General features: G+C 44.6%; 9 protein-coding genes across 9 annotated transcripts; 5 read left to right on the top strand and 4 right to left on the bottom strand.

Moving 5' to 3' along the window:
* Positions 1–44: 44 nt before the first annotated feature.
* Positions 45–1,595, bottom strand: AOL_s00173g11 (uncharacterized protein; the record flags this gene model as incomplete). Its single annotated transcript, XM_011127753.1, has 1 exon — positions 45–1,595. One exon carries the CDS (start codon positions 1,593–1,595, stop codon positions 45–47), a length of 1,551 nt encoding a protein of 516 aa, XP_011126055.1.
* A 673-nt stretch (positions 1,596–2,268) lies between these two features.
* On the top strand, positions 2,269–3,150 carry AOL_s00173g10 (uncharacterized protein; the record flags this gene model as incomplete). The annotated part of the gene is made up of 4 exons (XM_011127752.1): positions 2,269–2,434; positions 2,515–2,589; positions 2,667–2,733; positions 2,892–3,150. The coding sequence occupies 4 exons, from the start codon at positions 2,269–2,271 to the stop codon at positions 3,148–3,150; spliced, it is 567 nt and encodes a 188-aa protein (XP_011126054.1).
* Positions 3,151–4,532: 1,382 nt separating this feature from the next.
* AOL_s00173g9 (uncharacterized protein) lies at positions 4,533–5,221 on the top strand (the record flags this gene model as incomplete). The annotated part of the gene is made up of 2 exons (XM_011127751.1): positions 4,533–4,686; positions 4,830–5,221. The coding sequence occupies 2 exons, from the start codon at positions 4,533–4,535 to the stop codon at positions 5,219–5,221; spliced, it is 546 nt and encodes a 181-aa protein (XP_011126053.1).
* A 195-nt stretch (positions 5,222–5,416) lies between these two features.
* Positions 5,417–5,719, top strand: AOL_s00173g8 (uncharacterized protein; the record flags this gene model as incomplete). Its single annotated transcript, XM_011127750.1, has 1 exon — positions 5,417–5,719. The coding sequence occupies one exon, from the start codon at positions 5,417–5,419 to the stop codon at positions 5,717–5,719; it is 303 nt and encodes a 100-aa protein (XP_011126052.1).
* Positions 5,720–6,465: 746 nt separating this feature from the next.
* Positions 6,466–6,831, bottom strand: AOL_s00173g7 (uncharacterized protein; the record flags this gene model as incomplete). The annotated part of the gene is made up of 2 exons (XM_011127749.1): positions 6,466–6,536; positions 6,603–6,831. 2 exons carry the CDS (start codon positions 6,829–6,831, stop codon positions 6,466–6,468), a joined length of 300 nt encoding a protein of 99 aa, XP_011126051.1.
* A 2,423-nt stretch (positions 6,832–9,254) lies between these two features.
* Positions 9,255–10,432, top strand: AOL_s00173g6 (uncharacterized protein; the record flags this gene model as incomplete). Its single annotated transcript, XM_011127748.1, has 2 exons — positions 9,255–9,484; positions 9,562–10,432. The coding sequence occupies 2 exons, from the start codon at positions 9,255–9,257 to the stop codon at positions 10,430–10,432; spliced, it is 1,101 nt and encodes a 366-aa protein (XP_011126050.1).
* Positions 10,433–16,362: 5,930 nt separating this feature from the next.
* AOL_s00173g5 (uncharacterized protein) lies at positions 16,363–17,110 on the bottom strand (the record flags this gene model as incomplete). The annotated part of the gene is made up of 3 exons (XM_011127747.1): positions 16,363–16,677; positions 16,780–16,986; positions 17,042–17,110. The coding sequence occupies 3 exons, from the start codon at positions 17,108–17,110 to the stop codon at positions 16,363–16,365; spliced, it is 591 nt and encodes a 196-aa protein (XP_011126049.1).
* Positions 17,111–19,750: 2,640 nt separating this feature from the next.
* On the top strand, positions 19,751–24,157 carry AOL_s00173g4 (uncharacterized protein; the record flags this gene model as incomplete). The annotated part of the gene is made up of 3 exons (XM_011127746.1): positions 19,751–20,693; positions 20,781–22,384; positions 22,445–24,157. 3 exons carry the CDS (start codon positions 19,751–19,753, stop codon positions 24,155–24,157), a joined length of 4,260 nt encoding a protein of 1,419 aa, XP_011126048.1.
* Positions 24,158–25,143: 986 nt separating this feature from the next.
* AOL_s00173g3 (uncharacterized protein) lies at positions 25,144–26,029 on the bottom strand (the record flags this gene model as incomplete). The annotated part of the gene is made up of 3 exons (XM_011127745.1): positions 25,144–25,269; positions 25,345–25,907; positions 26,005–26,029. 3 exons carry the CDS (start codon positions 26,027–26,029, stop codon positions 25,144–25,146), a joined length of 714 nt encoding a protein of 237 aa, XP_011126047.1.
* Between the last annotated feature and the right edge of the window lie 1,945 nt (positions 26,030–27,974).

Raw genomic sequence — 27,974 nt, 5'->3', positions numbered from 1 at the left:
ATGACATTGACCGAAAAGCTTTACGTCTTAATTGACCCTGATTATTAGTCAACTTCAGCATTAACCTTTCTTTCTCTACGCCTCCGCAACTCATCATAATCCGGCATCCGCCGGCTGACTGCCGTGAGGCCAAAAGCAATAATTACTAGCAGGATCCAAATTGCATGCCCCTCTAGCCACTGATTGCGTGCATTAACCGCGAAGAGACTTGCAAAGAGCGCTGGTGAAAAGGATCGTACACCGCTTGACAATGCAAGGCACAGCCCGTTGAGCGTACCTAAAACCTGTGGGGTAGGCGCCACATCATTAAGCGCAAGTTGAATAGCCGTGAAGGACATGGCAACTCCGCACCCTAGTGCCATCAGGATAGGTGCACTGATCCAGAAGGTGAGGGTGAAACCACCACGAAGTAGTAGGTTCAGCAAGGGCGGGATAGCAAGAAATGCTGGATAGGCGATCGCGCAGACACGCAATACTCCGTTGGTACCGATCCGACTCTGTAGTGGCGGGAAGACGAGGAGGAGCCATACAGCCTGAGATAGGCCGTTCAAACCCATGAACAAACTAATTTGTAGTGGTGAAAGGCCCAACCCTCCTAATGCGATTGAAGTATACCAGAATACAGGAGCGACAGCTGTATAGGCAAAGGCAAGCAGCGCAATGTGCTGGGAGGTGTACAAGACAAGTGCGACTCCAGGAGCTTTTACAAGCTCCCAGGTCGACATTGTAGCTTTTGCAGGTGCAGGGGGGCTAATACCTGTCTCTTCACCCCCGCGCCGTTCTGCAATTTTACTAGGTAGTGTCTCCTCAATATAGATGGCGCACACTAAAGTTATGATAAGACCAATGGCACCGACAGCAAAGCTAGGTAGTGCGTATGGGTATTTGTCAAAGAAGAGTATACCACGGAAGATACTCGGATATTGGGTAGTCGGTTCTGCTAAAATACCACCAATCAAAGGTCCGAATAGAATCCCCAAATTTCCAGCAAACGCGAATAGACTGAAGGCGCGTGCTTGTGTTTTGACGGTGCTATGTTCGGAGATCATGGTACGAATGATCAGAATAGTACCGGCAAACACGCCTGCTAGGCACCGGAAAACAATCATCTCCCGGATGGTGGTAGCCATTCCAAACAACGACGTAGCCACGGTCACACCAATCATAGAGAATACCAGTACAGGTTTTCGGCCCAGACGGTCAGCTGCCTTGCCCCAAAAGACCATAACCAGCATCTGGGTGAGAGAAAAAAGAGATTCAATTAGACCGCTGTAGAAGCCCGCATCAGCTTCTTCGAGTGATCCATTTTCTCGACACATTTTATTGACGTATGGGAAAATGGAGAAGAAGGCTATAGGCTCGATGAGGCGTGCCGCACAGAGGAAGATGATCTGTGTCAGGGGTAGCGGCTTGTCGACTTCGGCCGCGTCTCCGACTTGGGTCTCATCACCACTGGTGTCTGCGGTGACGCTTGATTCATAAGCCGTCGTCGTCTCAGAGACATCGCGACCTGTGACCAGCAGCGGTGTATTCTCATTGATTCCAATTTCCGCCGTAAGGGAGGTGCTGAAAATGTGGGCCCGGTTATTCGCCATCGTGTTGTTGCGGTTTGTAGTGAGCCGCTGTTTGTCTTGGATCAAGAAAGATGATCCACTCAGCCCAATTGCATTTCGAATCATAGCTAAAATCACGTGGCATAAGTCACATGATATGGATATCACATGAAATTTTTATTATATGTATCAAGGTGTACGACGTAACATAGCTCGGTGACTAAAACCCGTCTTTTTACACGTACTTTATATATATATTGGTAGTTCTATTTTTCGAAATTTTGTTGTTGACAATTGAAGTTCGATGCACGTATGCACGTGCTATGAAATGATCACGTGGCCAGCCTTACATGGTACCACTCCGCATTCTTGGCAAAATCGATTTGTGGCTAGACCCGGATGTGGTGCAGAGGTTAGAACCGGCGGGCATGTCGACATTGACGAGATATGGCCGGGGCGGCCGGGAGATGCATCTAATTGCAATCGCAATTAATTCATTTCGCAGACGGTCACCAACTTTGAAGGGTATCGATATCGGGAATCACTGAAATTGATCGCGTCAACTTATACCTTAGCTTAGCTTAGAAGTTAATTTTACGTTAACGAACTCGAACGGATCTTAATTTGGAGTGTATCGATATCGGTATCGATTAGAAGCTTAAGCTAGAACGACACAGGTGCATCCTACGCGTGCCGAATAAATTCTTCCGTCACCATGGTTATTCGACCCGCCGTTCCAATTCCGCAGGATGACCTGAAATCAGTCGTTGAAGCTCGAACTCGGGAGTGGCATTTCCATATCTATTTCTTGCTTCAATCGGAGGCCGAGACTGCCGCAGCGCTAGCTCTTCGAGATGCTGTCTTGAGGTTGCGTCGAGATGGTAGGTCCATGAAACCCAGAACACCACCGGGCTTAGAAAATACCTGTACATACTGAATTTCGAACCGATTGTAATTACAGGGGCATTCACCGCCGTTCCCTTACGCAGAGTCAACAAATATCCCATAGGGCCACATCCAGCCGGATCATATGAAAGTACCAGACCCCAATTCACTGCGAATCTATTGCGGCGCGGATCAGGACAAACTAAAATAATATTTTTTCTTTCATAGTCTGGGTCCCTGACTCTTCGTTTTCTGAAGTTTTTTTCTATTTGGCATCAAACCGCGGCAATCTTAGGTGAGTCTCATCGGCCTACACTACTCTTGTAACATTATCGTGTATCGAAACGCATCTCGCTGTACCCCTGCACAACCTTCCTTCGCTTAGTTTTCCTTAAGACTCGCTCACGTGAACATTGCTAATACTTCGATACTGCTTCCGCTACTGGTATCTAGCGTCCTCGTCCACCCCTTGACTGCAAGTCAGCGTGAAGACCACGAGTCTCGAAACGCTTGGATGGGTACACCATGGCCCATCTACCTGGATGTTCTACCACTCGATGGCGATATCCCACTCCAGTACCCAGAATTGGGTCTAGGTTGGTCTACGTCGCCGGATCAGGAGCTATCTTTAGAAGAGAGACGTAGCAGAGGCGCGGAAGTTGAAGCCTTACTGGCTGGTAATCCTGAGGCCGCCCCGGCTCCCAAAAACTGAATCATAATAGATTCGTTTGCGTTAGGCCATAGTCTGTAATTTTTAACCAACACCATCTGTCGCCTATGATGGAAATAAAATCGACCGGTTGCATTAAGGTTGAAGCTAGTTAACTTGTGGCTAAATCCCCTTACTAAAGCTGCCCCAAAGCATATTCAGAGTTGAAAGTGGTATTTAGATTTCTTTATTAGCCCTATGTCCCAGTAGCTAGTTTATTCCACGTCCTTGATAGGGTAGGCTGATATTTGATTTGAATGCCCCCTCGGAAACCATTTTGAAATCCAGCCCGGTGTTTATTTTTTTTTGGTTTTTAGCCGTTGTATTCTAGATATATTCTATTCTTGTTCCAACGAGTCGTTTTCTCGCTTGGAATCTCAATATTGGATAGCCCGTCGGGTGTGGCATGGAAGTAAGTTAAAAATGGGGGGGCGGGGCCGCTCCTTCTTGCAGGCTGGGGCGCGAAATAACTACTCCTTCTGTAATGTTTCGTGTTTTTGCGATTATTTTTGATATGGCTTTTCAGCTGTTCGGATGTTTCAAACGGAATCATGAATTTGGGTACATCTGTGAGTTAGGAGGTTAAAGACACGAGTTCATTTAACCGGACCAAACCCATCTCTGGTTCCAATTCATGCTTCTTTGGTGCTCAGTCCATCGCCGTTTCCAATACGGGCGGGACTTGAGTTCATCCAGTAGGTACGGGCGTCGGAATTCACCATCCGATGGCGGCCCGTCTTTCGATCTCTTTTCCAGTCATGATCATTCCCTACAGAAATGCCCACAAACCCTTCTTCAAGTATCGTCGACACCTCTTCTATTTATCCTCGTGATTAGTTTCTGATGAAGGATTTCAATCGAGTTAAGGGAATTGATGCCATACCTTTCTCTTCTGCAGGCGGCGGACTAAGGATGTACGAAAAATGGTATTCAATGCGAATCGAATAATAGTCAGGTGAGGAAGAGAGTAATAGGCATGAATAGAGTGGCAAATTGATGTTGACAGTTCTATCGACGCGTCTATAGCAAGCTACTAAATGATATCGCGATATCATGATGTCTTGGCCTTTCCCTGCCGTGTATCCAGAGGCTTCCAAACCACCAAATTCTCCATCCCGTCACCTACTCCTCTAAACACGAATCCTACCAGCCCTCTTTCTATCATCTATCCACCTACACGAACAATGGTCTACAACGAAGACGAAGAGTCCCTCGGTCCCATCCCCGGCGGTGTCCCAAGAAACGAGTAGAAGAATCACCCCCTGATCACAAAGACCCTCCTCCGACTCGGTCTAAATCTCAATTTAAACGGGATGGCAACGGTGAAAACGTATCTGATAATTGGGATGATGAAGAAAAGGAAAGCAAACCCAAAGCATGGTATGATGGCCAAGAACAGCAAAAAGCGTGGACTGAAGGTCTACTATAGCAAGACGCTCGGAACGATAACCGAAAGCAACATGACTTTTGGCTTGATGGTCCAGACGAAGATGGACCGAAGGCTGCTCCCAAGGATGACCCGCCAGTTAATGAACCATCGTGGGTTGGTTCTCTAATGAAAGGTCAGCAGGCGAATGGCCCTTCGGACAAGGGGAGGGACAAAGACGTGTCGTTGAACAAAGCTTCCCCCTGGCAATTTACAACAGCTTCGGAATGATACATCCAATCGCTATCATCAGCAGCCCCGGAAAGATTCCTTAAAGAAGTCGCCGCCTCATATCAATCCACCGCAGATAGTTGGATATTGGCAAGGCGCTCTTCAGGAGCTGCCAAGCTAGAAAGAGTCCTCACCGAAACCTTCGTCAGTGAGCCTGCAAAAAAGCCTAAACATCATGATAGTTCCCATTGCAAGGCCGAGTCATCAAGAGGCCACCCAAACCAAAATATGGCCTGGGAAGATCCCCCACCAACAATCCAACTTAGGAGGGACCCCCCAAGTAGACAAGAATTACTAAAGACCGAGAACCAAGCAAAGACGGACCCAAAGCCAAGCGGTCATACAACTCCAAAGGACCATCCGAAGCAAAGGGAAGGAGAGAGAGCGAAAGGAACATACGAAGCCAAAGGAAGATAGAGAACAAAAGGAGTATGCACAGCTAAAGGAACACGCCCGGCGTAAGGATTATCCCAAGCAAAAGGAGCAAGCAAAGTCGAAAGATTCCAAAGAGAGAAAAAACCTGAATTACGGAAAGGACGAGAAGAAGGAGAAAAACGAGAAAGAGGCAAGGCGCGACAAAAGTCTAAAAAAAATAATGAACCATACCGTGGTATGCCGCCCCCACCAGCTCCGACACCACCTTCCACCATGCCGCCTTCAGAACCACTATCCCTACCACAGAAGCAACCAGAGACGTCAAAGCCAGAAGATGAAGCAAGCGAGGCCAACGAACAGTTTTGGATGGCTATAGCCATGAGTTATCAGAAGGCTCTATCCGCGGCTGTTTGCTCGGATTGTATGTCTACAGTACCGGGAAACCTAAAACTGGAGCGGGTAGGATTTGAGGATATAGGAGTCTCGAAATCACCATCACGACGACCAAAACCCCAAGTACCGCCAAGTCCTAGCGGATAAATGCGAAGTACCTATCTATGTACTGATAATGTCTTAATATCCAGTTGAAATCTACTTCAAAAGCGTTTTAGCTCGGCACAATTTGATAATTTGGCTAGGTTTGCTAGCCCGTGTCAAGCTGTGGTGTCCCAAAAGGGTAAATGCCCAATCAGTAACCCCTGTACTACCAAGCCCTCATATATCAGCTCGATATAAATAGGAACTTTCCCAGCCTCCCAGTAAAATACCTAATAACATGATCAAATAGCACTAGTTAATTTTGATCTCTGTTCATTACTTAAAATCTAAAGAGAATACATAGATATACCTTCCTCCGGAGTACTACTATAGTTCATTTGCAGAATATTTCCGATTCTAACAAGCTCATCCATAACATCTAGTCACAGTTGTACAAGGAATATCACTGATTCAACCCGGGATTTGAATTTAATTGTTAACGTTAACAGGCTGAGAGGGCGCGTGTGACAAATGTCATGGCAAACAAAAATCCGTTGAGACAGGCCATTGCGTAACAGCTATCGATGGATGACTTTAAAGATTGAGACTGGTCTGAGTATCAGACTAGACATGTGAATCATGGGGCTTGATTCTTTCTGTTCTCTGAACTCCACCGCTCAGCTATCGTATTGTAAGAACGATAAACTAGGTGATTGTTACGGGGGGGTTGGTTTACGAGACAATTATTGTTACTATGGGCGTAATTTAAAAAGGTTTCGAGTGGAGGGGGAGAGCACGAATATTCTTACTTACTGCTTGAAGGTGGCAACAGTTTTACCACCAGGGCCGACGAATAAGACCACTCCGGAGCCATTTGGACCTATTTTTTTATCATGTTAGTTTCCAAGTTGGTGAAGTTTTATAAAATTTGGAGTTTTATACAGACCAGTGAGAGTGTAAGTCTTGTAGGTGGTGAGTTGGGTTGGGTTGGGTTGAATCAAGTAGTTGGCGGGGCTTCCGGAATTTTCCGTAAGAACGATGAATGCAAATGGCGAGGTCGTGATGCCGGCATGGTTGGCACTGTTCTTGCCAACGGTGCCAGTGAAGGTGGCGCTTCCAATGTCCTGGTTCAATTGGAGCTTGACTGTGTTGGCGGAGAATGCGATGCTTGTCATATTGGGTGAAGAAAACATGATTTCTGCAAGAATTAAATTGATTTTTGAAGGTTATAGAGAAGCTATAGAGTAGTGTTCCTGTTCTTTTCTATCTGCTAGATGGTGAACGAAAAATATTGAGATCGAGGGGTAAGAACGGGGTCCTTTTATGCTTAAGGTTCTCTCAATCTAACACGGTAAAGGGTGCCCTTCAAGTCCCAGGCCCATTCATACTGAAGTCTTGATGAGCTTTGCTTCTAATAATACGCTCACGTCTTCAGTACTCCCCCTTAGTTGTCTCACAAGCCGGAGCCACTATGGCGAAAGTAATCCTGCGATCAAGAGAAGCAATATCTCGTGGCTATGGAGTTGTTACATAGTCTTGATAAGTCGGGCCAAACACAGTTCTTGATTTAAGCCGGCACGCTGGGTCAGTGTAATCCAGGACAGCTCAAATTATCGTGAGCCAGCAATACAAGTTGCAGGGGAAAGCATTCTGCCCCTATAGCGTGTTACATTCAAGCCACGCAGGCTCTCTATGACCACCTTTGACAAGTCGGTGACCTTCTTAGGCAGTGGGGGATCGAGCATACTGATTGATTTTCGAGAGGTAGAAAAGTAAATGAAGGTATTGTAGTTGTTTTTTTTTATGTTTTTTTTGCAATACTATAGAGTACTAAGATAGGGCAACTTTTTTTGTTTGTTTTCGCAAAAGGATTAGTGAACAAAAAAACGACCAGTACATGAGAATAGAATTGAGAGGATCTAACATTGTTGGCTAGTAGTACTGCAAATTCTGTGCGGCTCGAAAACTATTTGGCTATATATACGGTGATGTCGGTTGATTGAGCGGCCCCAATGCGAGGCCCTTATTGTGAAACCTACTGCCAGTAGTACGTCTGGTACCTAGACGTCACAAGGACTGGTGAGCTGTGAGCGAGCCCCGATTTCGAACTTCGATTGCGAATTTAGACCCTGTATGGTATAATCACTGCCATCCAAACACTAGGGCCGGGGTTGAATTTTAATATACAGTTTATGAGGAAAAGGAACTAAAGTTGTATGATCGACTTGGAGTGTATAGTTTATTCCAGTTTTAGGAACTTTCTGATGTTGTATATTCTTTTTAAGAAATCAACACAATTGCACAATGTTGCCAAGAGGTATCTCTGTCAGCCTTGTGTCACCATGGACCAATCGGAGGTGTAGAGCTGCAGCTGCAGAGCTGGGTCGACCATCGATCAATTCAATTGATCAAGCCTTGAGCTTGCTATATACGTTACGTAACGCCTGCATTCCTTTCGGCACGCGGACGGGCCAGAATACTACCAATAAGATATACTTTTTGATATCTGGATAATGTTATCTCGATCTCGGAGATATTTCTAGCGTCATTTAGCAGTCTTAAGTACGTATTCACGTACGTGTAATGCCATAAAAGTCGCCGCGACTTCATTATGCAGCAAGGCTGTAAATGTATATACATGGCCTTGTGCATATAAGACTCAGATGCGCATTAACTGCGGGGTCATCCAGCTGGGTACGAGACAACAAACTACGGCTTTAGGTGAACTTCCGGGGTTACAAAGCCAGTTTAACGCCATTGCTAGAACCCATTTTGTTCAACGGTGTAGGATCATTGGTTTTTCAATGCAAAATTCTAGGTGTTTCGAATAGGATCTGCAGCAATACTCGCCAAGGTATGTTCGAAGTCATGTTACTTATGATAAAAACATCCAGCCTTCAGTAGAGACCCTGTACAAAAGACGTTCTATATAATAGGCGATGACTGCATTGGCACCACAAAGCAAGACCAACTTGGCAAGCCACTGTTTCCGTGCATGATGGTCAGTGGTTCAATACGAAAAGGCAAATATAATGTGTACTCCCCATCCGGCCTTCCATGCTAAAAGCAATCAATGACCCTCGCCGCTACGCGTATACGATAGAAGTGAAGGATTTACCATTACTTATTGATATTGCATAACCTGATTCCAGCCTCTACTTGGCGCCCCAGAGCGAGGCTACAATGTTAAGTATGGATCCTGGAATCGATCGAGTGTCGAGAGCATGCATAAATACCCCAGGCTTTGGCGAGTTGACAAAACCCCGAGATTTATCACTCAGTCCCTTTACGAGACCACTTTATATCGCAAAATCCAACATTAAAAAACTACATTCATTGCTCATCTGATCAAAGCCTTCCAGAATAGTATCACATTTCCTGTATTATTCGACCGCATTTTCGTTGTCTACTTTTACCTCGTTCACTACGTACAACCAACATCTTTTCGGTATTTCTTTCACCCCGCACAACCAACATCTTTTTCAGTATTTCTTCTCAACCTTTAATAAAGCATCCTTCGTCAGCATTAATACATCCCATTCACTTTCCAGCTTTTAGACCAAGACTTTTCCAAATTTCGTATTACCTTAAACCCAAAATGCCTGAACTCGTTCGTAACAGAGCTCAACGCGATGCTCGCGGAGAAGTCAGTCAAGCAAAATTGATTATTGAAATGCCACAACAACAAAAAGTAACATCTCCACGCCCTTGTCGCGTTACCCTCGGTGTCGACGTGAGCAGCTCGATGACCCATCTTATTAATGCCGTCATTGGTGGTATCGAGGGTGTCAACTCGGTGCTCAACGACGGGGACTTGGTCTCAGTTAGGTAAGCGACCGTGGATTCAGTTATAACCAAAAGTTTGCGCCGACGTGAAGCTGACTGCTCACCCTTATGATTAATAGGTCTTTTGCGGCATCTGTGCAGACTCTTTTTTCCTATATAAACCGGGAGAAGGTCGACTGGACTAGGTTGCGAGACAACCTACAAGGCCTTGTAACTGGTCGTATCGAAAGGCGAGACGGCACCGCATTATGGGATGCGATCGTCCAAATCGTCCAGCAGACTCCGCGGAATAAAGAGTTCCAATCTTACAAGCCCGAGATTGTTATCTTCACCGACGGCCGGGAAAACTGTTCGCAAAACAACACCTTCGCAGACGTCCAGACATGCTTGGAGAAACCAGGTATCCCTCATGTCCATATAACCATTATCGACGCTTCCCATGGTGGTAACCCTCAATTACGAGATGTCTGTGCCCGAATACAACACTGCTCTTATGTTCAAGTCGAGGCATCCCAAGAGGCGATCCAACGAGCTTTTCAAAGCACTGTGACGAACATTAACACTCGCCTAGAGTTATATTTGGGAGTGAGCGGTACCAGCATAATTGAAGACGCGTTGCGTCAAGTGCGAATTAGTCCCAGCGCACTTCCCTCCATCGTCGTCGAGGAAACTCGTGGGGAGAGCAGCAGGGGAAGAGTGGAAAATCTTCAACAAGGCAGAAGCAATAGTGCTAATAGAAACCGTAGCAAAAGTCGTGCTAGAAACTATGGAGGGGGGAGAGGGAACCGTGCAGGGAATAGCCAGAGGGGCGACGGGAACGACCAGAAGAATGGAGGCAATGGTTACACGAGCGGAGGGAATAAAGGGAATGGTGAAGGCAATGGGGGTAGTAGCCGGCGAGACAATCGCAAGAGTGGCGGGGGTACTGGAGGAGGTTCAGGAGGGAATAATACCAGCAAGGGGAAGAAAACAGACAAATCGCGGAATTAGTCCTGGGGTAGTTACGAAAATTCGAGTTACGCAAACCTCTCCAGAGCGGGAATCAGTCTCGGTCCTAGACACTCGGTACCAGATACTTAGATAATTAGCCTCCACCCACAGAGCTGTTCTTATATTCACACTTGAGGATCGGAAGGCTTAATTCCTTAAAACTTTAGCGAAGCACCTCCTGTGCGTGCCAAAACTTCAGATCGATACGATAGATAGCTGAATATCAACTTATTGTGCGCGTTCCCTTCTACCTCAGGGCCTGATTATATACAAGAATACTAAGGCTAGATAGATTTATGGTCGTGGGTACACCGCACTATATGTACATCCCCAATTTATAATGTACTCGACTATACTTATCATAAAATAAGCCTTGTGTTTAATGAAGTTTACAATCATTTTTGGACAATATTTTTGCTGTTGAAGTTATTTCGGCTCTAACTGCTGGTGCCGAGATTGTCCCAACTTAGGGTATATTATGCTTAGTATACATGCCAAAGGCAAAAATTCGGGTCTGGAATGCCGCGATAATATAATGACGGTGCTTGGAAAAATAGCTATGTTATAAGATCTAGCAATTGGTCTCATATTCGAACCCAAGATAAGATAAGATGGGCATGTTTTAAGGTACAATTGTGGTACGGGGTCCATTGCATGGGAGTTGGGACGACTTCGAAGCGTGGGAATCAGAAGTGTTTGTCCGTCCAACATTCCTAGTTTCGGTCTCGACATTCCCATATTTGACCAAAGTATTTTGAGGTTGATAAATAATCAATTGAGAGAAATCTTTCCAAGAATAGCACCGGCTGTCTGGTTCAGTGGACTGAACCAATCACATCTCAGATGGTCCAGTGGTCAAGATTTCCGCCTGTCATCATAAATTTGGCATCCTACCTGCCAAAGATTGCTCGCGGACGACCGGGGTTCGATTCCCCGTCTGAGAGGTTTTTTTTATTGCAGCTCCCGTACTTTTTTTGCATTTTTTAACTTTTTTGCACACTTTTGCGCTACTCACTTTTGTCCTACCTAGCATACTTTTGCGTCCCCAACCCATTTTTATGCTTCCTAGTACATTTTTGTACTAGCACATATTTGTACTAGTCCATTTTTGGATAAGCACATTTTTGTCCTTCTCCTATACCTTTTGAAGTGTTAGCTAACAATCAGGACATCGACAACATAAACGTGCAAATTATAAGAATCCTCTCATATTCCAAAGTGATGGTTCAAACAGTTGTGTACTCACGTCTTGACAGCGTTGTGATTTCCGAAATTTTCATGTCATAGTTACATGCCTCCCAGGCTGCCTAGTTCACAGTCCTCGTTCAAAGGCTGGCTTACGAGCTTGTTCGCAGGCTGGTTCACAGGCCAATACTGACGTTAGCAGGCTGGTTTGGGACCATGAACCGCGGCCGCCGGCCTGAGATCCATGAGCTAGCCCATGAACTAGCTAGCTTGCGAACCAGCCAACCAGCCTATAAACTCAAACTATGAACTAACTAACTAGCACCAAAGATCGATGAGGTTGAAAGCAAAGAGATCCGGGAACTCAAGGCGACTTCGGTCGCTGGTTACGAGACTGGAGACCTCAAACGACTGAAGGAGACACATAAAAAACAGTTGCAAGACGCCGACGCCCGTGCGGCCGCCCTTCCACAAAATTGTAGACAGAACGGGAGGATAAACTACCCGCTTAAACGACCAGCTTCTTATGTATTGATTTTTCTAGATACTCCAATTTGCTCTGTTAATTTCTTTTCATTAGAAGATCACAAGAATATCATGTACGCATTCAAAAGCGCTTCAACCAGCGTACAAGCAGTGGATGTTTTGCGGCTAGCTGGTGTGGCCGAAGAAGAGATTGAGTTACATAGGCCGCGATTCGAGCTCAAAACTTTTTCATCATTATCATTCTGTGTATCAGGTTAATTTGATACTAAATAGCGAGTAATATAAGGCACCACGACAGAATACAAATAAATATAAATACTATAAAATTTCAATAAACTTAAAAAAGTAGATCGATGAAGCTGCTCTCCTCTGCGACACCTATATACCAGCATAAACGATTCCCACAATTTAACCCCGAGTATTCGAAACACTATTTAGACCTAATAAGCGTGGAAAATGGTTTCATATTTATTTCCATATAAAAAGTACATTTTTTCCACTACCTTATAAGAATCTTTTGGGGTTTGATTAAAGGTCTAAGGGTTGCCCTACTCTCAGATTTCCAATTTAAAGAATGGGTAACTTTTTTTTCTACTCTAATTCTATTCATGGTTGATGGGCTAAAACTTAACAAAAATTCCTATGAGTTTTGGCCCAGAGTTAATTCTGGGGCAGTTGGTAACTGTTTTTCTAGTATATTTTCTGATTTGATAGACATTGTAGCTATAGAGGATGGCGTTTGTCTAGTATCTTGTGAATCCAAACCGGGAGGCAATTCCGGGTCTGGGTAAAATTCGAGTGCGCTATAGGTGATTGGACGCTCCAGCGGCCCCTACGGGAGCGGTATAGGATACTTGCAGAGTATGTTTATCACACTAAGGCCTTCTTGAGTTTCGTCATAATCGCGGGACCACACCCATATAATGATCTTAGCGGTTTCTGAGGATTAATAAACGTTATTCGCAGTTAGACATAGGTTGTGGGAGTATGTTGCGAAAGAATTTAATAGGTTTCTGGGGAATTTTCCAAGCATTGATTGCAAACAAATTATATTTAGTTGGTGCTGTTAAAAAGGTTCCAAAGTTTGTGATTATACTTATAGTTATCCAAATTGAACAATGCAGTGGTGGGCCCATGATAGAGGTTGTGAGTGTATAGTATATCATGGGCTCTTTTTTGTATGGATCAGCTGGAACATATCTGACTAACTTTATAATGATGCTATTATCTGGAGGATCTGGGTATATTTCCTGGTTTAAGATGGGATTGAGCAACATAAAATGCCCTTCAGGCGGATTGATTGGCCTATTCCCTTCGGCAATATTTGGTCGAGGCATGTTTGGTATGATCAGTGAAAGTCCCCGAATAGTAAGTGGGTAGGTGGTATAGTCCCGACATCGATCGTTTGCGGAACCTTGGGTTTTTAAAGACTCAAAGACTGGTATACGATAAGTGCTTAATCAGATAGCCATTGCACGGAGTTCTTGGCTCGTTAGCGCACGGCCGTGGTGTTGGTCGACGAGCACTCATGAATTTCGGAACTGAGGGGGAGCCCCACTAAAGGCGTCATGGATTAGCCTTGTTAAATGGCAATTTACAAGTGGAGTTGGTCTGGGGAGTGGGGCCATGTGTAACCATCAGCAAAATCAATTAGCAAGTATGACATGATAGATGGCCCTTTGCTTTGCTAGTACTGCGACCCACTTATGGGTGGCACGCTAGCGATCTATGTACAAGCTCCATGGACCATGCAGCCGAGAAGTGGGCCCATGCAGCCAGTATTTCCTTGTGCCCACCCTTCCATTCCAACTGGGCTGAATTGATACTGCTTAGAATCTGTTTTGATGTAATCAGCGCGACGGACTGGGAGTGGTAGAGGCTGGAGTGCTAAAGCCGAGGCTGTTTTTGGGATCGAAGCTTTCAGAAGGCACTTCGTACCTTAGACCCACTTTGCACACCACCTCGGCCTCGATCACCTGGTCTGATATAATCGGCCCGACCGCTTGCCACACCAGAGCGGACGGCCAAAAAACACTCAACTTGAAAGTTCAAGCATTCTACACGGAATTTCGCTGTGAATTGACTGGTATGTGTGGCACGTTTTTGCAGGGTACATGTTGGTATCAGGGCCTGTATCTAGCAATCGTGGACACTCATGTGGAGCGAACACTACCTAATCCCGATACGGTATGAGCAAACTGAAGAGAACCAACGGGCATGCTCAAGTTACATGCATACTGCAAACCGTATGGTTGGAGGCAGAGGACCAGATGATCTACGATAGTGACGTGAGAATCGAAAAAGGACTACACTGAGCGGAATTATGAACTCTAAATAACCCAATATGTTACCCGCACTCTATGATCTGACATTCTTGCAATAGTAGCTTTAATTATCGAGTATGTAACCTGTCTCGGATTCGAATGGAGAACTAAACCGGTTCTTGTTTCTCGAACAACAGGATCGATGTATCACACATCATGTAGTTCGGAGATAGCAAGCTGAAGCGCATCTGAACCTCCCAGTAATGCTGGTTAATGAGGGGATTCGATGCGTTCTGTTGCGCCACGCGGCGCAAAGTTGATCGGTGACGCCTACAAATAATCTAGATGAACGTTACAAATACAGTCGGGCCTCGATATTACGTGATAACATTCCATTGATTGAGAAACAGGAAATGATAATATGATAATAATGACTAATGCCCTTAGACCGCTTAAAGTAGTCTTTTTTGGTCGTCGATTTGGTTTTGGTACTCTGGCGGAAGCGAACTAGAGCTATGGGGGAGGGGAGTTCGGAGAAGGTGTCTTTGTACCAGCGGCTCTGTTACACCCATTGAATTCGATGGTGCCTGTTCTCCCATATACCAGGTGGTATCGCATGGACATGAACACAATCAAAAGATAAGGGGTCTTAGTATATAATCGAACTGACAGTTACACATAGCGTTGATTCAGACCTGATATGAAGTTCACAGTGTATTTTTATGGGGTTGGGAGATAAAGGGTACTCGATTTATAAACTCGTGGTATAAATATAGCTTTCGCATTGGGACTTTATACCAACCGAAGACGCTCTGGCTCTAGCTTATAGGGCAACATATAAAAAAGCATGTTGTATTAGTCTGATATAGATAAAGTCGTCATACAAATGATGCTATGGCTAGAATTTACTGCCTAGGTACAGCCAAACGAGAATCCTAACAGAACGTATTCGATCATGAATTAAGTTGGTAAGCATTGATCTTGTGGCGTGACTACCATAGATAGCTTTGATCGAATACCTCTTGACAAAAGAGATGGACGGGGTTGTCTCTTTATCCCAAAGATATTTTTGGGCGAGCCGGGGGCTTTTTTTTGTATCCTACTGGCCGCACCTTTCTCCAAGTGAGTCTTAAAAGGGTCGATAGATTGGCGGCTCTGCGGACTTACAGATACGTTGCGGGGTGTTATTAGGTTGGGTTGCATGATACCAGTAAAAGTAGTGATCTCTTCAGCTATCCTAGTATACTTCTGTCGAATTGATGAATCTTGGGGATGAATCTTGGGAATGCTTTTCATATACCTGACCACTTAACCCATGGGGTTGAGCTGACTGGTCTCCCTCTACCAGCAGCCTTTCGATATAATAACTTGAGTTTAATTCTCTGAGGATATTGAAAAAGGCGCCTTCCGGTCTTGTATAAAGGGATTTCGAAGGACTAATTTAAAAATGAATTGGAAGCAGTGAATATGATGCCGAGGGTTGAAAATTTCGAGGAGTCTGAATTTCCGAAGGTAGTATGTGTCGGCCAATAGAAAGTTTTCGGTGGTTACCATGGCTTTTTCAATTCCAAACCGCTGCATATGAGTATCATGGTATTTCCGCCAGCTAATAGTGTAGTTGTCACTAGATTCGCTTAGGAAATCCGTGAGAAAGCGCTGAAGCTCACTAATTTCTTCTTCGGTTGGCTGCTGGCTCGGAGGTTCCTTTGTGGAGATCAGGTCCGAGCGAAGATTAATAGAGCTTTTAAGTGGGATATTGTAGGCTTCACATAGTTTCCTAGCCCATATCAGGTCGATTAGTTCCTCAATCCAGTTCCCACAGAATTTTTGTTACAGCTGTGTGAAGATCCGGTTCCCAGCCTCGGTGACGTGCTTTAGATTAAGGCGTATATCGAGAAATAGGCTTGAAAGTTGGAAACAAACAGATTTGTCATATAAAGTTTAACCTAAAGGGACCATGACTAGATTCGTGCCCTAATAGCTGATAAAGAAACCTTAAAAATCATGAAAAGATTCCATAACATCAGCATCCAAAGAAACTCCTTGAGCTTCTTCCAAGATCGATAATTCAATCATTGCTTCAACATGTCCAGTGGCTCCCTCCTTTAACAGTTCATCCAGAGCCTCCTTGAGCTTGGCTACGTCCCGAGGATCTTTAAACCAAACAAACTCCGGGTTTTCCAACATATCTCGTAATATAGATACAGGAGCATTCTCGGCCAGACCTGAATTATCGATATCTTGAATATAGATAATGGCCCCAAAATTTCCCAGTCCCTTGTATTGAAATCCCACGTTTTCTGGCTTCAGCTAGGCAGAGCGTAAAGGTTAGTCAAACTTCACGAATAGAATGAGGTTTTCTGCTTTTTCTCATGGATTATGAGCTATAGAAAGTGGAGCGTTTTTTTTTACCATAGTTTCATACCCTTCCATGTCCTTAGGTTTGACCGATGTCGAAATACGCCAGATTACCAGGCCATAATCGTAAACACAATGGGGCGAGGTGATAGGATGGGTGTCGAGTGAAGATTCGGCCGCCCAACGGAGAGGAATCTGTTTTCTTCCCCCCTGTGCCCACGCTTTCTGCAAGACATAGTGGGGAGCTATCAGCTGTAGAAACTGTAAACAAATTAAATTATCGTAACGAAAGGGTTTGAGAAGTAGTGATGCAGACTGATTTGAAAACGCGAGCGCGAATGGGCTTGAACAGGCAAGGTAGCAGGGAATCAGCGGCTTGCTGCATTTTATACTTCTTAGTATCCCTCGTAAGATACTCTAGAGGCCTCTTATGGAGCCTTCGTAGAATTCTGACAGGGGTTGAGCAAGCATTACCATGGCTGGAGCTTATTTGAGGCAATCAAATTGATACGTAGAAATTCATTAGAGCTAGGGTCATTGTCCTTTAGAAGTATGTAAAGCGAGCGCTGGCAATTTCTGCACAGCTATGGCTGAACGATCGGGCTGATAAAATACTTTATCCTAGCCTCGAATCCAACTTTAACCATATTTCTTGAAAAATCCATGTTTAGAAAGGTTACAACTATTTACCGCTCTCACATTGTCCTAATATTGAAGTGATTTATAGAGTTTGACGGTCCTGGGTAGCCGAAATATTCACAATATGAGAGTATTCCTATATGGTATGACACCTTAGTGGCAGGTAGGATACTATGAACTGGCACTATCTATCTGTCGAATACCTCTACATACTTCTGTTTTTGTTTTACATTTCGGATGTCACCTACGTCCCGCGGAAGGGACTGTGACTCGGTATCAAGAATAATTGCAAATTTTAGCAGATAGAATGCATTTTGGAATGTTTGATCACTTTTGGGGGGTTTTTTTTTTCAGGAATATCTGAGATTTTAGACGAGACTTTAGATAACTGGTTAATGGGATACTATAGCTCGACCATCGATATCGGTATTAGGGATAATTAAGTAGCGGCAATGATGAAGGTACGGCGATTTATATCTATTTTAGTTAAAGAGTATAGCGCTCGCAGTTAAAGTTGGAAGAATATTAAGAAGTCAGGCAACTCGAGCCGCTACCAAGCTTTGAGGTCTTGCGCGGCGCGGATGAGGAAAGCCACACCACCAATCCCCCAAATGGCCAAACCTACAGTTTGCGTTGCCTCAAAAATGCAACAAGTGAACAGCCGCGCAACTGATTGATGACGACGTCGACATGGCGAAGATGAATATATGTCAGAGACGAGAACCCAGACGCTTTCTAATACATATGAAGTCATATTTAAAATATAAAGAGCGGAGATCAGCACTAGCAGGAGAACAATCATCAGGGTCGTCCAGTCGTCAGCAAGGGCCCCACCCTTATGTCGGAGAGTCTCTTCCGTCGATTTCACGATGGTATGAAGAGCAATAGCTGTTTTTCCAATCCCCAAGCTTGTATTTTAGGATTATTATGTTGGATCGCATTGTTGCAGTGCTTTGCTGCGTATTATCGAGACAGAAGAAATAGACGTCGAATAGAAAAATGCTTAGTCCCATCCGGCAAAATTTATCAAACACATGATATTCAAGTTATTTGACAAGCCTTCACAAGCCACCACCCGGTAAAGTCAGGCTAGGCTCTAGATCTATGCCCAAGTTGCCGAGACAGTTTCCTCGTTGAGAAGCTTGTTGCGGGTCCAACAGTTCGAATTCCGCGACGCCCTCTAAATCAGTCGCCTGTAAGCTGAATACCAACTCTTTAGTAAAGTTCTTCATTTTGTTACTGGAAATATTTTGGTGGAGAAAGTAAGATTAGTAACTTAGAAAGAAAATCGGGTTTCTTCACAGAATTCTCCAGTTTCATGCCTTCCCTAGCCATTTTAATAGCGTCCTCCTTATTCGACATATCGACAGTATTGGATACAATCCATGTTGGAATAGGGGTGCACTTTTGGTCTATAATGTTGAGGCAGGTGCTGCTTATTAAATCCTATGCCTGATTTAAGTTTTTCTATGTAATAAGCTTGGACTTAGAGTAAAGAAACTGTTACAATTGAATATAATATTGTTTGTGCACTTAGGCGAACAAATTTTGACCGTCAGTTCACTTGGATAGGAACAAACGACAATGTTTTAAGTGGAAGTATCGATGATCCTCTATGTTGTGGTGTTGTTGCAGAGGTCAAGAAGCGAAGGATCAGGGCTCAAAGGCTTGGTGTCGAACTTGCCATAATGGTAGGTGACGGGCAAATTGCGTGTGAGAGAGTTTGCTTGCATAGGAGTAATAGTATCGCTTCGCATTATTCGTCTAGCTCTATTGGCTGCTGTGTCGCTAATAACTCTACCATTTATTTTTTTTTTAGACCAAACAACTCTGTATCAAACTCAAGGATCAATTCCGGCGACTAGACAAGTCTTTTTTTGTGAAGCGTAAAATATTAATGTTCATAAGGGCAGACAAATTAATTTGTTTCGGCTCTCCAGGTTCGATTATACGCATATATGCATGCACGGCGACAACAGGCCGGCTCCATGCGTATAGCCGTCTATCCTCACATAATGAGCAGCGCCGTAGCTTGACTCGGGAGGCTGGGGTTAGCGTCAGAGGCTAGAGCTTCGAAAATACTGAACCTCTCGGCCAGGGTGGTAGTGATGTCGAATTGTAGCCCGGCGTTGACGCAGCAAACCATGCATCATGCCGAGTCCTTTTTACAGTCGACTCCCGACATGTGATCCTTGCAGCAACAGTTGTCTCGCAGCAAAAATCCCTCAGCCTCGTAGGGTTTCAGGAGCGGGGTTGTTTTTAATAAATTTGAGATCGAGGCCCTGCCATCGCATTGCAAAAATGTTGACTCGACCTTTTTGCTACTCTTCCTTTTAACATACTCAACTATAGAGCCACGCTGCCCATTCCATGATCTATTGAAACGATGAACCCACAGCTTGATAGAGACGATTACACCATCGCATGGATATGTGCCTTATCGCTGGAGGTCGCAGCGGCAATCGCCATTCTAGACAAAAAACACCCTCGGTTATCACAGGATAAGGGAGACAACAACGCCTACCAATTTGGCCAAATCGGAAGTTATAATATAGTTATCACATGTCTTCCGTCTGGCGTTTATGGCAACACAGAAGCAGCTGTAGCCGCGACCGAATTACGTCGGAGCTTTCCGTCTATAAAACATGGCTTGATTGTTGGAATCGGGGGCGGGGCGCCAACTCTGCAGGATATTAGGTTGGGTGACATCGTCGTGAGCGTGCCAGGGATAAAGTATGGCGGGGTTTTACAATATGACTTTGGGAAAACAATACAGGAAGGCAAATTTGTCCAAACAGGGGTGCTCAATAAACCGCCAGAACTATTCCTCAAAGAAATTAGCATGCTCAGGTCGCAATACCCGAGCAACAGCTCACATACCATCCACGACTTGAACAGCATCATTACAGACACGCTACAAAATGGATCGATTCCTAAGGATTTCGCTCGCCCGCATACTGATAGAGACCAGTTATTTCAAGCACATTACGACCACCCTGACGAAAATACACCTTGCGATCAGTGCGATCCTAGCATGGTAGTCGAAAGAGCCTCTCGTGCGGAAAACCAACCATATATTCACTATGGATTAATCGCGTCAGGTAATCAAGTCATGAAGCACGGCATCACCAGGGATAAATTAAGCAAAGAGAAGGGGGTTCTGTGTTTTGAAATGGAAGCTGCCGGTCTGATGGACAAGCTACCCTCTCTAGTCGTCAGAGGCATCTGCGATTACTCTGATAGCCACAAAAATAAAATATGGCAACCATATGCAGCACTAGCTGCTGCTGCTTTTGCGAAGGTTCTTATACTTCGTTTGCCACAGAGAGGTGAGGATACTTAGGCTCGGACCACTTTCATGGGCTTAACCCTAGCAATAACAGCTAAAAAAAAAATATTGCTAACACGAACCGTAGTCAATGAAGACTACAACCGGGCCCAAAGATACAAAATCGAGCTGCCATATGCTGATGGCGCAGCGTTTGAAGACTCTGCAGACCAGTATGAGCCGGAGTGCTTGTCCGGAACTAGAACTGATCTACTCCACAAAATTACCGAGTGGGTAGAAAACCCGCAAGGTAAATGCATATTTTGGATGTATGGAATGGCTGGCACCGGAAAATCTACTATTTCCCGAACGGTAGCCCGGTCGCTCCAAGCCAGTAGCCAACTCGGAGCTAGTTTCTTCTTCAAAAGAGGCGAAGCTGGTCGTAGTAGTGGTGCTCTTTTTTTCACCACAATTGCCCTTCAATTAACAAATCGTTTTCACAGTATGATTCCAAGCGTCAGAAAGGTCGTTGAACTTGAGCCCAGTATCTCAAGAAAGGCCTTCCTCGAGCAATTCGACAAGTTGATATTTCAACCACTCTCTGAATTAAACTTTGGCTCCGATACAGCAAAACCCGTTGTGGTCGTGTTGGTAGATGCGCTAGACGAATGTGAAAGCAAGAAAGATATTCAAGTTATTATCTACCTTCTCGCAAAATTCAAGGATATAAAAAGTATCGATATGCGGATCTTTTTGACAAGTAGACCTGAGTTACCAATCCGCCCTATGTTTGAGGAGTTACCGGAAGAAATACATGCGGATCTAGTTTTGCACGAAATCCCAGGAGTCGAGCACGATATCTCACTTTTCTTCAGAGATGAACTCTCGAAAATAGTGAAACGGCATCGCAACCTTCCACTACACTGGCCAGGTAGTGAAAATTTTCAGAAACTTGTTGATATGGCTACACCGCTATTTATTTATGCAGCGACTCTGTGCCGGTTCATTGGAGACGAAGATTGGGATCCAAGAGAACAAATTGAAATGCTTACTGAATGTCGAATGAGCTGCGAGGCATCGAAGCTCGAAAAGACCTATTTCCCGATTTTAAACCAGCTAATCGTTGATAAATACCCTGCTCAACGAGACAGATTTGTTAGAGAATTTAAAGAAATAGTTGGTACAATTATTAACCTTGCTAGTCCACTCTCTATCCCGTCCTTAGCGCGCCTCTTGTCAGTCGAAGAAGTCACCATTCAGTACAGGTTGACACGGTTGCACTCCGTCATTAATGTCCCAAAAGACCGTCAAGCTGTAGTTAGAATTTTCCATCTATCTTTTCGCGACTTTCTTCTCGACCCCAGCCTTGAACACGCGAGCAGTCTCGGCACACACGCGAGCCGGTTTTGGATAGACGAAAAAAAAGCGCATGAAATAATTTTCAGCAAGTGTATTGAGCTTATCTCCAGCTCTAAAGGTATCAAGAAAGATATCTGCGGTTTGAAATTGCCCGGAACTTTCCGATCAGACATTAGTAACGAACTCATTGAACAGGATTTACCGCCTGAACTTCAATATGCGTGTCGTTACTGGGGATACCACCTGAAGCGAAGTGGGAATTATATTAGTGATCACGATCAAACACACATGTTTCTTGAGCAGCATCTTCTTCACTGGCTTGAAGCAACAAGCCTTTTAGGTGACATATTTAACACTCTCAATACGATTAACACTCTACAATCGATTGTGGGTGTAAGTTCATCATAAAGATTCTTCCTGGTTTTCCTAAAATCTAACGATGGGTCTATTTAGGCAGAGAATAGTGATAGTATATCCAAGTTTATTTACGATATAAAACGCTTTGTACTCCAAAATCAAGGCATCATTGACAAGGCTCCCTTACAGACGTATGCCTCGTCTATTATCTTCACTCCCAAAATGAGTCTTGTAAGGAAGGCGTTCAACCCGGAGAAGGTGGCCCAGTGGGTGTGCAGACTTCCTCGAGCTCAGAACGAGTGGGATGCTTTGCTACAGACTCTGGAAGGGCATGAACATTCGGTCACAGCGGTCGCATTCTCACCCAACGGCAGAACTCTGGTGTCAGCGTCGGATGATAAAACTGTCAGACTGTGGGATGCAGGCACCGGAGCACCCCTTCAGACACTACAGAAGCATACAGACAGAGTCACGGCCGTCATGTTTTCTTCTGACAACAAGGTTCTAGCGTCGGCATCTGACGATAAAACCATTAGATTGTGGGATGCAGGCACTGGAGCGCCCTTGCAGACACTGGAGCATACAGACGAAGTCACAGCCGTCGCGTTTTCTCCTAACAACGATGTTCTAGCGTCGGTATCTAATAAAACCGTCAGACTATGGAATGCAGATACTAGAGCGCCCCTGCAGACGCTGGAGCATATAGACCGGGTCAGAGCCATCGTGTTCTCTCCTGACGGCAGGGTCCTAGCGTCAGCATCTGAAGATGGAACCCATGGAACCGTCAGGTTATGGGACGCAGGCACCGGGGCGCCTCTGCAGACGCTGGAGCGTACAGATAGAGTCAGAGCCGTCGCTTTCTCTCCTGACGGCAGGGTTCTGGCGTCGGCACCTGATAAAACCGTCAGACTGTGGGATGCAGGCACCGGGGCGTCTCTGCAGACGCTAGAGCACGTAGGCCGGGTCAGAGCCGTCGCGTTCTCCCCTGACGGCGGGGTTCTGGCGTCAGCGTGTGGGTATGGAACCGTCAAGTTATGGGGCGCGGGCACTGGGGCGCTTCTGCAGACGCTAGAGGGGCATACAGACTCGATCAGAGCCGTCGCATTTTCTCTTGATAGCAGAACTCTAGCGTCTGCATCTGATGACGAAACTATTAAATTATGGGATGTAGGCGCTGAAGCGCCTTTGCAAATATCAGAGGGACATACAGAATGGGTTATAGCTGTTACGTTCTCTTCTGATGGCAGAGCCCTGGCATCGGCATCTGACGATAAAACCATTAGATTGTGGGATACAGGTACCGGAGCGCTCTTGAAAACGCTAGAGGGACATACAGATGGAGTCACAGCTATCGCGTTCTCTCCTGACAACAAAGTTCTAGCATCCGCATCTGAGGATGAAACTGTCAGGTTATGGGACGCAGAGATTGGAGCACCTCTGCAGATATTAAAGGGGCATACAGCCTGGACTCGAACCATCGTATTCTCTTCTGACGGCAAAATTCTGGCATCGGCATCAGAGGATAAAACCGTAAAGTTATGGGACGCAGGCAGTGGAGCACTCCTTGTGACGCTAGAGAAGTCAGATATTCCTCACTCTTTTTCTTTAAAAAAAGACCACGAACTTCGTGTTGAGGAAGAGTGGTTAACCCGAGGTGGAGAAAGGCTTATCTGGCTTCCGCGGAGCCGTAGAGCCACTTGCTCAGCTTCACATGGCAACATGATAGCCTGCGGCCACGCCTCTGGTGGCCTTTCACTTATTGGGTTCAAATTTGACCTTTTAAGATCTGGCGCCGAAGGCAGCCTCTAGTTGGAAATTTTTGGATTTGCAAACCAACATGCGTTGTTAGCTACTAGATTGAAAGAACAAATATGTTCGAAAAATATACAAATACGGACGACATAATAATTGAGATGGATGGATCACCCCGTCGTCTACTAGTACTACACCGGCACTCGGAGTTCGATGCCGACTAGGATCTATATAATGTTGGGATAAAGGAAGAAGTTCTGTCTGATTAAGAATATATCAAAGCACATAGTCTTATATACGGGAGGAGACGTGATCCAGGACCGCCTAGGGACGATACGGGGGATAACTAACTTTCGAAATCAAAGCTCACTATTCAATCTTCTAGATTTTTCTATTTTTGATTACCACTGATTGTCGCTTAGCTCGATACATCTGCAGATACTCCTTTTCCTCCAGGCGAGGTTTTTAAATGGGGCTGCTTAATAATCAGATTTAATAGTGTCGAGATATATCCGAATCATAGTTGCGTTTATAATATTTAAAATTGATAGATGATCTATAGCCTACTGTGACGTTAAACTGCAACAAGCCCGAGGTATCTCGTTCCCAGACCTAAGTAAGCGATTTCATGTTTTAATTGGTAACACCCGTGCCCCATTTGGACTGATAAAAGGGATTTTCCACACCTCTGAAAGGTGAAGGGGATCCTCAGAAGTTTAATTCAAGCCAGTGGACATGTAAACATTGATCCAATAGTGAACCACCTAAGAAGTAAGAGACTCGATACAAAAGGACTTTGATCATCTAGCTTTAGAATCGCACCTATGTACATAGGAGCAACATAAACAATAGCAAAAACTAATCTCGCCCTAAGGGCGCCCTCGTACACGGCTGTGAGCGCAAACTATGAAATAAATCTGGGTTTTACATGCTGAGATCGAGCGATAAAGGTAACGACCAAAGAAGTTAAAGAAAGACGCCCTCCACATCCCGCATTCTGAACCTTTACACGATTGCGCATAACATAGGCCTTATGAATAAGTTTAAATACCACGCCTACGTTTATATTTTTGGAGGTTTGCGCTCTTGAATCGTGGCGGCTCAATACCTAGTGAACTTAGAACAACCTTGTTAGGTTGTCGAAGGTCCCCGCCGTTCTGAGTGTTTTCCTAAAAGGATAGAGATGCCACTGGGGATTTTTGTGACCCAAAACCGCTGTGGGTGTTAGTTTGGGGATGTATCACGTTGAAAGAGCTCTGGTCTGGGGCTTGGTCCTGAAGGTTTGATGTCTCTAATGTAAGGTCCCACAAATTATCGTAATTGTGCTCCTGGAAAGTCGAGGCTTTGGAGGTCTGCCCTTCTAGACTTCCAGTTTCTAGGAGTAAACCAGAATCCTCCCCCCATCTCTGCGAATATGAATTTTCATTTTCATTAGCCACGGAAAGACTCTCCCCGTGCTCTACGTAAGCGGCTTTGCGCCCAGAGGGTTTCGCCTCTAGAGCTCCGCCTCTAGAACGCCTACACTCGAGGCTGGGTGCAGAAAAGACCTCCCCCCGACTTTGATATACGAGCTGCGGTTGTTTGACCCCAGACCGCTCCTCAAACTCGTTTTCGATGGGATCGGATGCATCATTACGATATTTTGCGGCGAGTAAATCGGGGCTTGTATCTTTCCCCCTCGCCCAACAGCTATCAGTAGTTGATAGCGCATTGTCAAAATTCCAGGCGAGTGATGACTCTAGCACTTGAAACCCAGCGCTTCCGTCTAGTTCGCTTTTCTTCTTGGTTTCCAAGAGGTGAATGTTTTCTGGATGCCAAATTCCATTGGTCAGATTAGAGTTTGCCTAAGCACCGTTATATTAGTCGTTTGAAAAACAAAAATTGTCTAGGATAGTTTGGCTTACGATTGTATCGATGCCGGGCGGTCATTTTGAGCTAGAGGCATAAATTGCATATTTTTTGTTCCGTTTGATGACAACATAAACTGAATTCCGCGTCAAAATTCTCCCGGAGTTTATTCGCTTTGCAAGGGAAGGATATTTTCGACCACTTGAAACAAAAATCGATGCTCATATTTGGAGGTTACTAGAGGATTGAAAAAAAGCTTAGAGACCGAATGAAACTACACACATTTGGTAGTCAACCTTAAACCAAATGTTTCGTTGGCATTTTTCGGAACTTACCCGGGTCAAGATCCAGAATCGTTACAACGGTTTCTAATCTTGATATTCATAGCGGAGAGGAAGTATTTGTTCAAACGATATGGCATAGTCGCAAATATCTAGCTTAAGTCAAACAAAAAGAAAAAAACCTTTTTACCCCCCGCACTCAGGCTCAAAGCAGAGTACCAAAGCTGGATAACACGATCTCCACGTAACTTTTCAGCCATAGCCACAATAAATGAGGCGAGAGACCGAAAGGCAGAGCAAAACAGCAAATACGCAGCCCAGTTCGGTAAGCTAAGGGCTTTTCTTCCAATGCTTCATAATAGGCTTATTTATGTTATGACTAGCGTGTATTTGTATTCTAGGAATCTCAAAACCAATTTTCGGTAATACGAACTCCCTTTAATATTTCTCTTCTCTTCTCTTCAAATTCGATGCTCCGTACCGCCCAGCCGTTAAAGTGATAGTCCGATAAAAAGTTTCACTTCGTAAGAGTGAACGTTATGATGCTTTCAATAGCCTAGAGGCCGATCTGGATGATTTCAATCCATTTTATCTCGACCATCCATTTGTTAACGCAAGCCAAACCGACTTGTAAGAGCGCTATCAATGATAGCACTACCGTTTGGGGCCAACTCGCGAATCGCATTTGTACATTTATCTGGGCCACATGGCCCTGAGACCAGTTGTCCTCAATTACCCAGCTGACGCCGGCCGTTTCAATGTCGCCTATTGCAAAAGGAGTCCTCCGGGGATCGGTCCTGGTAAGCTATACCGAATATAAATTTTAGAATAAAATTCAGACATCAGTTCATTAAGTAATAGCATTATGTCTCTACGTATAGTTTTAAGATTTTGCGCACAATAGATTTATATGTATACAAGGAAGGTACATTTTGAGTGAAGGATTCGGACTGGCATACCATTACTTTGACCCTTTTCTCACGGCAAAAATACCGCAACCAACAAGGGGCTTTGCTTCGGATTACCTCCAGATACCTCTCATCAGTTGTATCCACCGGGAGACGGTCCAAAGATAGAATTAGCGATGTTTTACTGAATATCGTGTGGCGGGTTAGAAATACGCATATCTTTTGAGGAGAAACGTCGCTCGCTGGAAGCGCTGGGATTACGGCGGGATGGCCTCTTACGGCGGGCTGCGGCGCCGTACTGGATTGCGATCCTGTGCAAGCGGCGGCTGGACCATTCTCGTGGCGAGGGTTATTGTCGCCCATCTCTTAAATTCTTTTCTAGAAATATTTTACAATTTATAGAAAAGCGTAAAGATAATGAATTTTTGATAGTGAGGCGGTGGTACTTTAAAAGTTTGAAAATGTAATTTATTTTTAATCCCTGATGTATATGTATATAGCTAATATATTAACGTTTGGTTTACGAGACAACAATATATTGGGAATAATATATTTATTTCATGATAATATTAATTTTAGATTTAATTAATTATTAATTATATTGTATTGTGAATAGATCGCTAATTGATATGCATATATTATGGTTATGTCTAAATATTTTGGAATTTTGGTGAAGAGAGCTTTAGTATAAAAAGTATTGTTATTTTAAATTAGAAATAAATTTAACGGTCTTTTGGCGGGTAAATATTTGGAGGTAGGGTTCTGGTAATCTTTTATAAGGTTTCGTAGACCTTTGGCGTATACATGGGCCTTGTGAAATTAGGCTTGAGATTTATA

This window comes from Orbilia oligospora (assembly GCF_000225545.1).
Source record: "Orbilia oligospora ATCC 24927 unplaced genomic scaffold scaffold00173, whole genome shotgun sequence".
NCBI lineage: Eukaryota > Fungi > Ascomycota > Orbiliomycetes > Orbiliales > Orbiliaceae > Orbilia > Orbilia oligospora.
This window is presented reverse-complemented; position numbering and strand designations above follow the sequence as displayed.